This window comes from Amblyomma americanum, chromosome 5, assembly GCF_052857255.1.
Source record: "Amblyomma americanum isolate KBUSLIRL-KWMA chromosome 5, ASM5285725v1, whole genome shotgun sequence".
Taxonomy (NCBI): Eukaryota; Metazoa; Arthropoda; class Arachnida; order Ixodida; family Ixodidae; genus Amblyomma; species Amblyomma americanum.
Window position 1 is genome coordinate 112,172,021 of NC_135501.1, and position 11,853 is coordinate 112,183,873.

The 11,853-nt window shown below is 48.9% G+C and overlaps 1 protein-coding gene across 1 annotated transcript; it reads right to left on the reverse strand.

The window, feature by feature from the left end:
* Positions 1-11,853, reverse strand: LOC144134124 (uncharacterized). The gene is made up of 2 exons (XM_077667101.1): positions 11,584-11,853; positions 1-228 (listed from the first exon to the last, which is right to left on the reverse strand). The coding sequence occupies exons 1-2, from the start codon at positions 11,851-11,853 to the stop codon at positions 1-3; spliced, it is 498 nt and encodes a 165-aa protein (XP_077523227.1).

Consider the following 11,853-nt stretch of genomic DNA (forward strand, 5'->3'; position numbering starts at 1 on the left):
TCACAACTCTTGTTGCGGCAGCTTGACCTTTCTAGTGGCAGTCGAATGGAAGTGCAGATTGTCACCTGTGGGGACGAGGTCGGCCTCAGCGCCCTTGTTGGCCATAGAGTTTAAGCGTCGGCGTTGTTTCACATGGCTGCGTTGGTTCTCGTGGTCGCTTTCGGCGCCGCCTGTGCTTTCGTTCATCGAGTGCGGTTCTGCCGACTGACCCGTGACCGTGTGGTGCTCCTGTGCAGCGAAGCGGACGTCAGCGAAAAAAAAGAGCAGTTTTACGGACTGCACGTTCACGAGAGCAGTACGCGGAAACGCAGTGCACGACCTCTAGGGCGTGACCGTGCTGATTTAATAAAAACGAGATGAAATTTCGACACCCCCTGCCTTATTTATTTATTTATTCACACATACTCTAAAGGCCCTTTTCAGGCATTACATAGGGGGGGGGGGGTGAGGTGTACAGTTGCATACAAACAATACTCCACACATAGCTCTACAAGCAACACAAATCCAGATCAACGGTCGCTTGAAAAACAGCGTGATTAACACCTCAAGGTAGGTGTCCTTATGAGCCTTCGGAAATAAAAATTCGCTAGGAGATTTACCGTTGTACGCGATGAGTCTTTTTTTATCCCAGTACGTCTCTCTTATGTTGCAGACGCAGTTTAGTTAAGAGGGATATAAATCTGCCACGATTAAAAACTACTTATACACGAGGACTTGTCACGCTATAGTGTCCTACGTACTGCGAGTAACCTGCGGCTGTGGCTGTGTCTCCTACGCACTGTGGTCCTTCCACAAGCTTTTGAATGCATTAGCCCATTACCGCAAAAAGTGCCTAGCATCGGCGTGGGAAGGGATAGGAGGGAGAGAGAGAGAAAGAGAAAGGAGGAGGAGAGAGTGTGGAGGTGATGGGAGGGAATTGAGAAAGGGTCGAGGAGAGTGGATGCAACTAGGGGAAAGGAAAAGAAGGCCCGGGGCACTACACTAACGGTAACGCATAATATGCCTCAAGAGTGGCATTCATCCTCGGTCTGTTATTGCGCTTGCTTTTCTCCTACCACTATTTAAAGACGGAAAACTTTCTATAGTCATAATGAGTAATTATTATTAGTATAAGGTGCAATAATGAATAATTGGCTGCACATTCTGTAAGTATGAAGGCGTGCTGTACGGACGAACACGAACGAAAGGACAACGACACAGAAATGAGACAGGATATGTTGTGTGCGATACAGGGACGTATCCAAGGGGGGCAGGAGGGGCCCGGGCCCCTCCCCCCTGGGTGCCCTCCCCCTCTCTCACCGGGGGGGGGGGGCGGGGCAGGGCCTCTCGGCTTCGCCCTATACAACTGCCTCGGGCCCCTCGCGAAAAAAATTTCTGGCTACGTGCCGGTGCGATAGTCCATGTATTGGCATGTCTCTCCGCTGTGCCAGGTGCGCTTCAACAGTATCGCCAAAGCACACCTTGACTGCGAAGGGTTCGAAGCGTCGCTGACCAGACGACATTCGTCGTTTCGAACCGGTTTTCTACCTCCACGTCAAAATGCACTTGGCTTCACGTCTGAATGGTAACAAAACGCAGAGTTGCCCTAATATCTAGGAGTCAACAGCTTAATTTCTATGCCTTAAGCGATATCTCAGGCTCATTTGTTTAAAACTCAATGGAGATACACTCGTAGCACAGGCTGTAAATTGCGACATCAGGAAACCTGGAATACGTTTCCTGTAGCTTAAATGTTTATGAGCACACAGTAACGGAAGGATTTGTCCCAAACTGCGACAAAAATAATTGTTGCCTGTCTTGACACCCAGTCTTGGCCGCAAAGGCGTTGGTTACGTCGCCGTGACAAAACTGGCTGTGGTGAAGACAGCATACCGCGATCTGCTGCAGGTAAAACTGTCCCGAAGAGCCTCCTTGCGGTAGATTTATGGCTCCGAGAATTGCAATTTGTTTGCAGCGAGAATAAGAGTCCCCTAAAAGCGCGAACCTAGAGTGCCTCAATGCAGTTTTTTTTTCCATATGCTGGCGACATTTCCTCTATTTTGGAGCACGGGCTTGTTTAGCAAAATCGAAATATTTTTGCATTTTTCTCAAACAAAAGCATCCAAGACTGCCTCCAGACATCGATCGCATTTCAAATTAAGTTCTAGAAGCTTTACCGTCATTGTGAAGGTCGGCACAATCATTGTGATTCAAAATGGCGCGCTGGAACGAACAACACGTGTCACCACCCTAACGAAGGAACGCTACATCGAGGCACCTTACGCGAACCCAGAACAAGAAACAACGCGGCGGTGGAGGCAGTGATACGCATGGCATCTGACGTCGGTTGACGGTGGTCGAGGCCCTCTGCCGCGAAGTACTTAAAATCATGACTTCGGTATTTGCGTCAGGAGGGCGCTCGTCATCGTGAACGATTTAGAACATTGTAGGATTACCCGCACGTGATCACGATCACTCCATCAAAATAGTCAGTGGCTTCGGTAGTATGGCGAATAGCAAATAAGGCTTTTCCGCGGCGGCGACACATTTATGCGTGCAGTTAGTGGCACGCCGAACAATAAGTTACAGCTGCGCCTCGAGAAAAGTATTTCGTCTTTGAAGGGCTTCCTGCTTGAAATGCATGTATTTTTATTATTAGGAGGGCAAACATTTGTCAGGTGCTGTATAAAAGCCTTCAGCCTGCTCTTCCTCGGTTTGCGCCCACGTGTACTGGTTTGGTTTGGTTTATGAGTGTTTAACGTCCCAAAGCGACTCAGGCTATGAGAGACGCCGTATTGAATGGCTACGGAAATTTCGACCACCTGGGGTTATTTAACGTGCACTGACATCGCACAGTACACGGACCTCTATAATTTCGCCTCCATCGAAATTCGACCGCCGCGGCCGGGATCTAACCCGGGTCTTTAGGGGCAGCAGCCGAGCGCCATAACCACTCAGCCACCGCGGCGGCGCCCACGTGTGCTGTCGAACGGAATAAAAAATTCTGTAGGTTTATCATTGTTAAGCACAAAATGTTGTGCGAAAGCAGTTTTTTTTTAGAGGGGCACCACCGCCACGTTGACTCTACGCCACACACTGAAAGCGCGATATGTATACTGTGCGATGTCAGTGCACGTTAAAGAACTCCAGGTGGTCGAAATTTCCGGAGCCCTTTACTACGGCGTCTCTCATAGCCTGAGTCGGTTTGGGACATTAAATCCCCATAAACAATAAACCAAACCTGAAAGCACGATATAGGTGTCCACTGACCCAGGGAGCCAGTTATGCATCTTTCTTTTTCTCAAATCAATGAAGTCTACGGAGCTGTCAACGCCAGTGCCAACGAATTTGTTGGCGGTAACGCGTTACCTTTTCCGGTAACTTAGTAATATGCTCGTTACCAATTCGGAACTGCAAGGGGTAAAGTACTTACGTTAACATTTTTCGGTAAAGCGAGGTGTCACGTTACTAGCTACTTTTTGTTCCAGTTGTCACCCTCTCCGCCCTCTTTTTTGAAAAAAAAAGCGCAGAGCACTTAAAGATATGTAAATAAACAAAATGCAGGTGCTCTCGAAGACCCTTGCTGCGGCTCGCATGCATGCCAGAGAACACCTGCTCTTGAGAACGCAAAAAACGAAAAAAAATAGACAGAATAGCCATAAAGCAAGAAAAACGAGCACGAACACGCATTCGCACACTTGCCTTCACCTACCTCCCCTTACCAAAAAACTCACCCATACAACTCTACAGAGTGGATGCATGCAGAAGGAGCACTTTGGAACATCACATTTTTCAGAATTACCTTAAATTTGTTGAGAGTTCAGCGACGTTTTCTTTGTGATGTTAGAATTGATGATGAAATGTCATTTTGCGTTTATGTCAAACTCAGAAAATGGCTTCACCATGTGCCGCTGAGCTAGAAGCCATCACATGTAACTCTACAGGCAACTTTAGGCCACTATAACATATTGCTGAGCTCATGCACATTTGTGCAAAGTTTTCTCGTTAAATGAGGATTTCGCGTAAAATCATCTTTGGGCTAGAAGTTTTATGTGAAATTTGAGCTTTATAAGATTGTTATAGTAAGTTCTAAAGGCGAAGACAAATTAAAATTTATGGCCATGAAGTAACGGCAAAGTAACGTGCGGTAATGTTTTCGGCAACGGTAACGATAATGCTTTCCCTTTTTTTGTAGGTAACGGAGGGCTGTAACGCGTTCCTTTTTTAGCGTAACGGGTAACGTATCTAGTTATTTTTTTTCGGTAACGCCTACAACATTGCTTGAAAGAACCCATAGAACGGCGGCCTATTGCTCCAGTGCCGCGTTTCTGCCAAAACGTTGTCAACGCAAACGCAAGCAGCGGACATCTCTTTGTCACTACCGCTACGCAGCTCAAGGCACGATTGAGTTGTCCATTGATTCAGGGAGCCAGTTATGGGCGTTTACATTCATTTCATGACTTGCGAACAGACGCAAGTTGGCGAACACGACAACGTGCAATGTACGGCGCGAGAATGTGGCAGTTAAACCCGAGGCGTGATAGGCTGTGGCGATATCGCAGTGCTCTCGTGCAGTGGCCAGCGTAGCTGATGTGTTCGCACAGCAGATGGAAATTGATAGAGACGATGATGTGCAGTGCACAGCGCGAAGGTTGTGGCTTAACACAAGGCATGATCGACTGAGGTGATATATAGCACAGTGCTCTCGTGCAGTGGCCGGCGTAGCTGATGCGTTCGCACAGCAGATGGAAATTGATAGAGACGATGATGTGCAGTGCACAGCGCGAAGGTTGTGGCTTAACACAAGGCATGATCGACTGAGGTGATATATAGCACAGTGCTCTCGTGCAGTGGCCAGCGTAGCTGATGCGTTCGCAGAGCAGATGGAAATTGATAGAGACAATGATGTGCAGTGCACAGCGCGAAGGTTGTGGCTTAACACAAGGCATGATCGACTGAGGTGATACATAGCACAGTGCTCTCGTGCAGTGGCCAGCGTAGCTGATGCGTTCGCAGAGCAGATGGAAATTGATAGAGACAATGATGTGCAGTGCACAGCGCGAAGGTTGTGGCTTAACGCAAGGCATGATCGACTGAGGTGATATATAGCACAGTGCTCTCGTGCAGTGGCCAGCGTAGCTGATGCGTTCGCAGAGCAGATGGAAATTGATAGAGACAATGATGTGCAGTGCACAGCGCGAAGGTTGTGGCTTAACACAAGGCATGATCGACTGAGGTGATATATAGCACAGTGCTCTCGTGCAGTGGCCAGTGTAGCTGATGCGTTCGCACAGCAGATGGAAATTGATATAGACGATGATGTGCAGTGCACAGCGCGAGGGTTGCGGCTTAACACAAGACAAGACCGACTGAGGTGATATATAGCACAGTGCTCTCGTGCAGTAGCCAGCGTAGCTGATGCGTTCGCAGAGCTGATGGAAATTGATAGAGACGATGATGTGCAGTGCACCGCGCGAGGGTTGCGGCTTAACACAAGGCATGATCGACTGAGGTGATATATAGCACAGTGCTCTCGTGCAGTAGCCAGCGTAGCTGATGCGTTCGCAGAGCAGGTGGAAATTGATAGAGACAATGATGTGCAGTGCACAGCGCGAGGGTTGTGGCTTAACACAAGGCATGATCGACTGAGGTGATACATAGCACAGTGCTCTCGTGCAGTGGCCAGCGTAGCTGATGCGTTCGCAGAGCAGATGGAAATTGATAGAGACAATGATGTGCAGTGCACAGCGCGAGGGTTGCGGCTTAACACAAGGCATGATCGACTGAGGTGATATATAGCACAGTGCTCTCGTGCAGTGGCCAGCGTAGCTGATGCGTTCGCAGAGCAGATGGAAATTGATAGAGACGATGATGTGCAGTGCACAGCGCGAAGGTTGTGGCTTAACACAAGGCATGATCGACTGAGGTGATATATAGCACAGTGCTCTCGTGCAGTGGCCAGCGTAGCTGATGCGTTCGCAGAGCAGATGGAAATTGATAGAGACAATGATGTGCAGTGCACAGCGCGAAGGTTGTGGCTTAACACAAGGCATGATCGACTGAGGTGATACATAGCACAGTGCTCTCGTGCAGTGGCCAGCGTAGCTGATGCGTTCGCAGAGCAGATGGAAATTGATAGAGACAATGATGTGCAGTGCACAGCGCGAAGGTTGTGGCTTAACGCAAGGCATGATCGACTGAGGTGATATATAGCACAGTGCTCTCGTGCAGTGGCCAGCGTAGCTGATGCGTTCGCAGAGCAGATGGAAATTGATAGAGACAATGATGTGCAGTGCACAGCGCGAAGGTTGTGGCTTAACACAAGGCATGATCGACTGAGGTGATATATAGCACAGTGCTCTCGTGCAGTGGCCAGTGTAGCTGATGCGTTCGCACAGCAGATGGAAATTGATATAGACGATGATGTGCAGTGCACAGCGCGAGGGTTGCGGCTTAACACAAGACAAGACCGACTGAGGTGATATATAGCACAGTGCTCTCGTGCAGTAGCCAGCGTAGCTGATGCGTTCGCAGAGCTGATGGAAATTGATAGAGACGATGATGTGCAGTGCACCGCGCGAGGGTTGCGGCTTAACACAAGGCATGATCGACTGAGGTGATATATAGCACAGTGCTCTCGTGCAGTAGCCAGCGTAGCTGATGCGTTCGCAGAGCAGGTGGAAATTGATAGAGACAATGATGTGCAGTGCACAGCGCGAAGGTTGTGGCTTAACACAAGGCATGATCGACTGAGGTGATATATAGCACAGTGCTCTCGTGCAGTGGCCAGTGTAGCTGATGCGTTCGCACAGCAGATGGAAATTGATAGAGACGATGATGTGCAGTGCACAGCGCGAGGGTTGCGGCTTAACACAAGGCATGATCGACTGAGGTGATATATAGCACAGTGCTCTCGTGCAGTAGCCAGCGTAGCTGATGCGTTCGCACAGCAGATGGAAATTGATATAGACGATGATGTGCAGTGCACAGCGCGAGGGTTGCGGCTTAACACAAGACAAGATCGACTGAGGTGATATATAGCACAGTGCTCTCGTGCAGTAGCCAGTGTAGCTGATGCGTTCGCACAGCAGATGGAAATTGATAGAGACGATGATGTGCAGTGCACAGCGCGAAGGTTGTGGCTTAACACAAGGAATGATCGACTGAGGTGATATATAGCACAGTGCTCTCGTGCAGTGGCCAGCGTAGCTGATGCGTTCGCAGAGCAGATGGAAATTGATAGAGACAATGATGTGCAGTGCACAGCGCGAGGGTTGCGGCTTAACACAAGGCATGATCGACTGAGGTGATATATACCACAGTGCTCTCGTGCAGTGGCCAGCGTAGCTGATGCGTTCGCAGAGCAGTTGGAAATTGATAGAGACAATGATGTGCAGTGCACAGCGCGAAGGTTGTGGCTTAACACAAGGCATGATCGACTGAGGTGATATATAGCACAGTGCTCTCGTGCAGTGGCCAGCGTAGCTGATGCGTTCGCAGAGCAGATGGAAATTGATAGAGACAATGATGTGCAGTGCACAGCGCGAAGGTTGTGGCTTAACACAAGGCATGATCGACTGAGGTGATACATAGCACAGTGCTCTCGTGCAGTGGCCAGCGTAGCTGATGCGTTCGCAGAGCAGATGGAAATTGATAGAGACAATGATGTGCAGTGCACAGCGCGAAGGTTGTGGCTTAACGGAAGGCATGATCGACTGAGGTGATATATAGCACAGTGCTCTCGTGCAGTGGCCAGCGTAGCTGATGCGTTCGCAGAGCAGATGGAAATTGATAGAGACAATGATGTGCAGTGCACAGCGCGAAGGTTGTGGCTTAACACAAGGCATGATCGACTGAGGTGATATATAGCACAGTGCTCTCGTGCAGTGGCCAGTGTAGCTGATGCGTTCGCACAGCAGATGGAAATTGATATAGACGATGATGTGCAGTGCACAGCGCGAGGGTTGCGGCTTAACACAAGACAAGATCGACTGAGGTGATATATAGCACAGTGCTCTCGTGCAGTAGCCAGCGTAGCTGATGCGTTCGCAGAGCTGATGGAAATTGATAGAGACGATGATGTGCAGTGCACAGCGCGAAGGTTGTGGCTTAACACAAGGCATGATCGACTGAGGTGATATATAGCACAGTGCTCTCGTGCAGTGGCCAGTGTAGCTGATGCGTTCGCACAGCAGATGGAAATTGATATAGACGGTGATGTGCAGTGCACAGCGCGAGGGTTGCGGCTTAACACAAGACAAGATCGACTGAGGTGATATATAGCACAGTGCTCTCGTGCAGTAGCCAGTGTAGCTGATGCGTTCGCACAGCAGATGGAAATTGATAGAGACGATGATGTGCAGTGCACAGCGCGAGCGTTGCGGCTTAACACAAGGCATGATCGACTGAGGTGATATATAGCAAGTGCTCTCGTGCAGTGGCCAGTGTAGCTGATGCGTTCGCACAGCAGATGGAAATTGATAGAGACGATGATGTGCAGTGCACAGCGCGAAGGTTGTGGCTTAACACAAGGCATGATCGACTGAGGTGATATATAGCACAGTGCTCTCGTGCAGTGGCCAGTGTAGCTGATGCGTTCGCACAGCAGATGGAAATTGATAGAGACAATGATGTGCAGTGCACAGCGCGAAGGTTGTGGCTTAACACAAGGCATGATCGACTGAGGTGATATATAGCACAGTGCTCTCGTGCAGTGGCCAGTGTAGCTGATGCGTTCGCACAGCAAATGGAAATTGATAGAGACGATGATGTGCAGTGCACAGCGCGAGGGTTGCGGCTTAACACAAGGCATGATCGACTGAGGTGATATATAGCACAGTGCTCTCGTGCAGTAGCCAGCGTAGCTGATGCGTTCGCACAGCAGATGGAAATTGATAGAGACGATGATGTGCAGTGCACAGCGCGAAGGTTGTGGCTTAACACAAGGCATGATCGACTGAGGTGATATATAGCACAGTGCTCTCGTGCAGTGGCCAGTGTAGCTGATGCGTTCGCACAGCAGATGGAAATTGATATAGACGATGATGTGCAGTGCACAGAGCGAGGGTTGCGGCTTAACACAAGACAAGATCGACTGAGGTGATATATAGCACAGTGCTCTCGTGCAGTAGCCAGCGTAGCTGATGCGTTCGCAGAGCTGATGGAAATTGATAGAGACGATGATGTGCAGTGCACCGCGCGAGGGTTGCGGCTTAACACAAGGCATGATCGACTGAGGTGATATATAGCACAGTGCTCTCGTGCAGTAGCCAGCGTAGCTGATGCGTTCGCAGAGCAGATGGAAATTGATAAAGACAATGATGTGCAGTGCACAGCGCGAAGGTTGTGGCTTAACACAAGGCATGATCGACTGAGGTGATATATAGCACAGTGCTCTCGTGCAGTGGCCAGTGTAGCTGATGCGTTAGCACAGCAGATGGAAATTGATAGAGACGATGATGTGCAGTGCACAGCGCGAGGGTTGCGGCTTAACACAAGGCATGATCGACTGAGGTGATATATAGCACAGTGCTCTCGTGCAGTAGCCAGCGTAGCTGATGCGTTCGCACAGCAGATGGAAATTGATAGAGACGATGATGTGCAGTGCACAGCGCGAGGGTTGCAGCTTAACACAAGGCAAGATCGACTGAGGTGATATTTTTTATTTTTATTTATTTATTTAGTACATACTGCAGACCCTTTTCAGGGTCCAAGCAGGACAGGCATATATTCTTAAAACTCAAAAGATACAGAACACAATGAAAAGAAATATACATAAAAATGAGGAGACAAATTTTGCAAAACATTACGATGTCATAACATGGTTCCAATCGGATATTGTCCGCGGAAAAAACGAATATTAAAAACAGTCAGTTTTCGCAAAATACGGTGTCAATGAGTGAATGTGATGATGTCGGGTATAACGTGTGGTTAAGGGGGATATGTACTGTGAAGGATCCAAAGCAAACTTATGGTTAAGTAAAGAATAAAGAAACTCAAGGCGATATTTTCCTCTTCGCGTTTCAAATGTTTCAATATTGTTAGCCGCCATGAGGTCAGTGGGGGAGTCGGTGATTTTAAATTTGGAATAGATAAACCTAACAGCTTTTCTTTGGACCCTTTCTAATTTATATATGTTAAGTTTAGTGAATGGGTCCCAAACAACCGAAGCATACTCAAGCTTTGGCCTGATGTAAGCATTATACGTTAGCAGTTTTACGTGAGAAGGTGAATTTCTTAGTTTATGCCTCAGAAAACAAAGCTTTGTACCACAGTGCTCTCGTGCAGTAGCCAGCGTAGCTGATGCGCTCGCACAGCAGATGGAAATTGATAGAGACGATGATGTGCAGTGCATAGCGCGAGGGTTGCGGCTTAACACAATGCATGATCGACTGAGGTGATATATAGCACAGTGCTCTCGTGCAGTGGCCAGCGAAGCTCATCTGTTCGGAACCCGCGGGTTCGTAACCCAGTCACAGCAATATTTATTTTATATCTGCGGACATCTGCGAGGTTTTACACAGACGTCGCCTTTTTCAGGATTGCTAGCTAAATAGTGCTTTCGTACTATAAAGAAATGAAATAAAAAAAAAATCAAAGCGCATTTCAATATCTGACTTCAAAATTACAGCCAGGGGAGATCGTTAAAAATTTTCTATTGCGAGGAAAAGAAAAACAAAAGGTAATTACGGCCAGATGGTCACAACTGCCGTCTTCAAAAGCGAAAACACACGCCGTGATCAGCTCTTCTTGGGGCGCCACATAAACAGCGCATCGTCATAGGCATCGCCGGCTGAAACGAGTCTAATAGCCTGCTAAAAGGCTTGACCAGCGCTGAGAAGTTTGCTGTTTTTTTTTCTTTCTGACTTGGCGCCACGATGTGACGCCACGATGCACGGGTAGCCGCCATGTCCACTTTCATCATATAGTCATTGTCGTTATGCACCACTACGGAACGCTATCCCGCAGCGGAAGTAACCGAGAACGCTGACAACACATAATAGATATTCATGGCACTAATATAAGAAATTTTGTCACGTAATGTGCGGTTTAAAAGCCAGTACCTACACATGACCTCTGGGGCACCCCACACTTGAAAGCTCAGAATCAATCTGGCCACCTTGGGTTCTTTCACATGCAATGACATCACGCAGCACAATACCGCGCTTTCCATTTCGCTTGCATTTTCGCCTGCGGCGGCTGCGTTTTTATGGAGGAAAAACGCTAAGGCGCCCTTGTGCTGTGCGATGTGAGAGCATGTTTAAGATCCCCAGGTGGTCGAAATTATTCCGAAGCCCTCCACTACGGCGCCTCTTTTTAATTTCTTCTTTCACTCCCTCCTTTATGCCTTTCATTACGGCTCGGTTCAGGTGTCCGCCGATATACGAGACAGATACTGCGCCATTTCCTTCCCCCCAAAACCAATTATTATTATTTCGCCTGCATTGAAATGCGGTTGCACGGCTGGGATTTAATCACCGGGCTTCGAGCTCAGCAGCCAAGCTCCATAATTAACCGCGTAGGGTACAAGAATTTGTTTTAAGGCCGAAAAGAAGCGACTCTATATGTGGACATCCTGTAAAGTGCGGAATACATGTGTTGTACCTGGCTACCACTGTCGGTACTGGAAGTGAGCACGCGGTACTCGCTGCCAGCCTGCGCCAAGGTGGATGCTGCGCTGGCCAGGTCGAGGTCCGCGGCAGGGTCGCCGATGTTGCTGCTATGGGCGCCGTCCTGGCGCTTCCGCGAAGGCGGCACTACCGCCTGCTCTTGTTTCCACGTTGCAGCCTCCGGCCCTTGCTGGGGTGCATACGCGACGTCGCCGGGGGCCGGGTCCTGGTTAGCGGCGGCCGACAGGTCTCCCGTGACGCTCAT

Bases quoted from the DNA above. Each gene is read 5' to 3' on its own strand.
- LOC144134124 (XM_077667101.1), bottom strand. From the start codon at position 11,853: ATGAGCGTCACGGGAGACCTGTCGGCCGCCGCTAACCAGGACCCGGCC. The intron at 229-11,583 runs GTACAACACATG...TTCGCTGCACAG, and splicing joins GTACCGACAGTGGTAGCCAG to GAGCACCACACGGTCACGGG.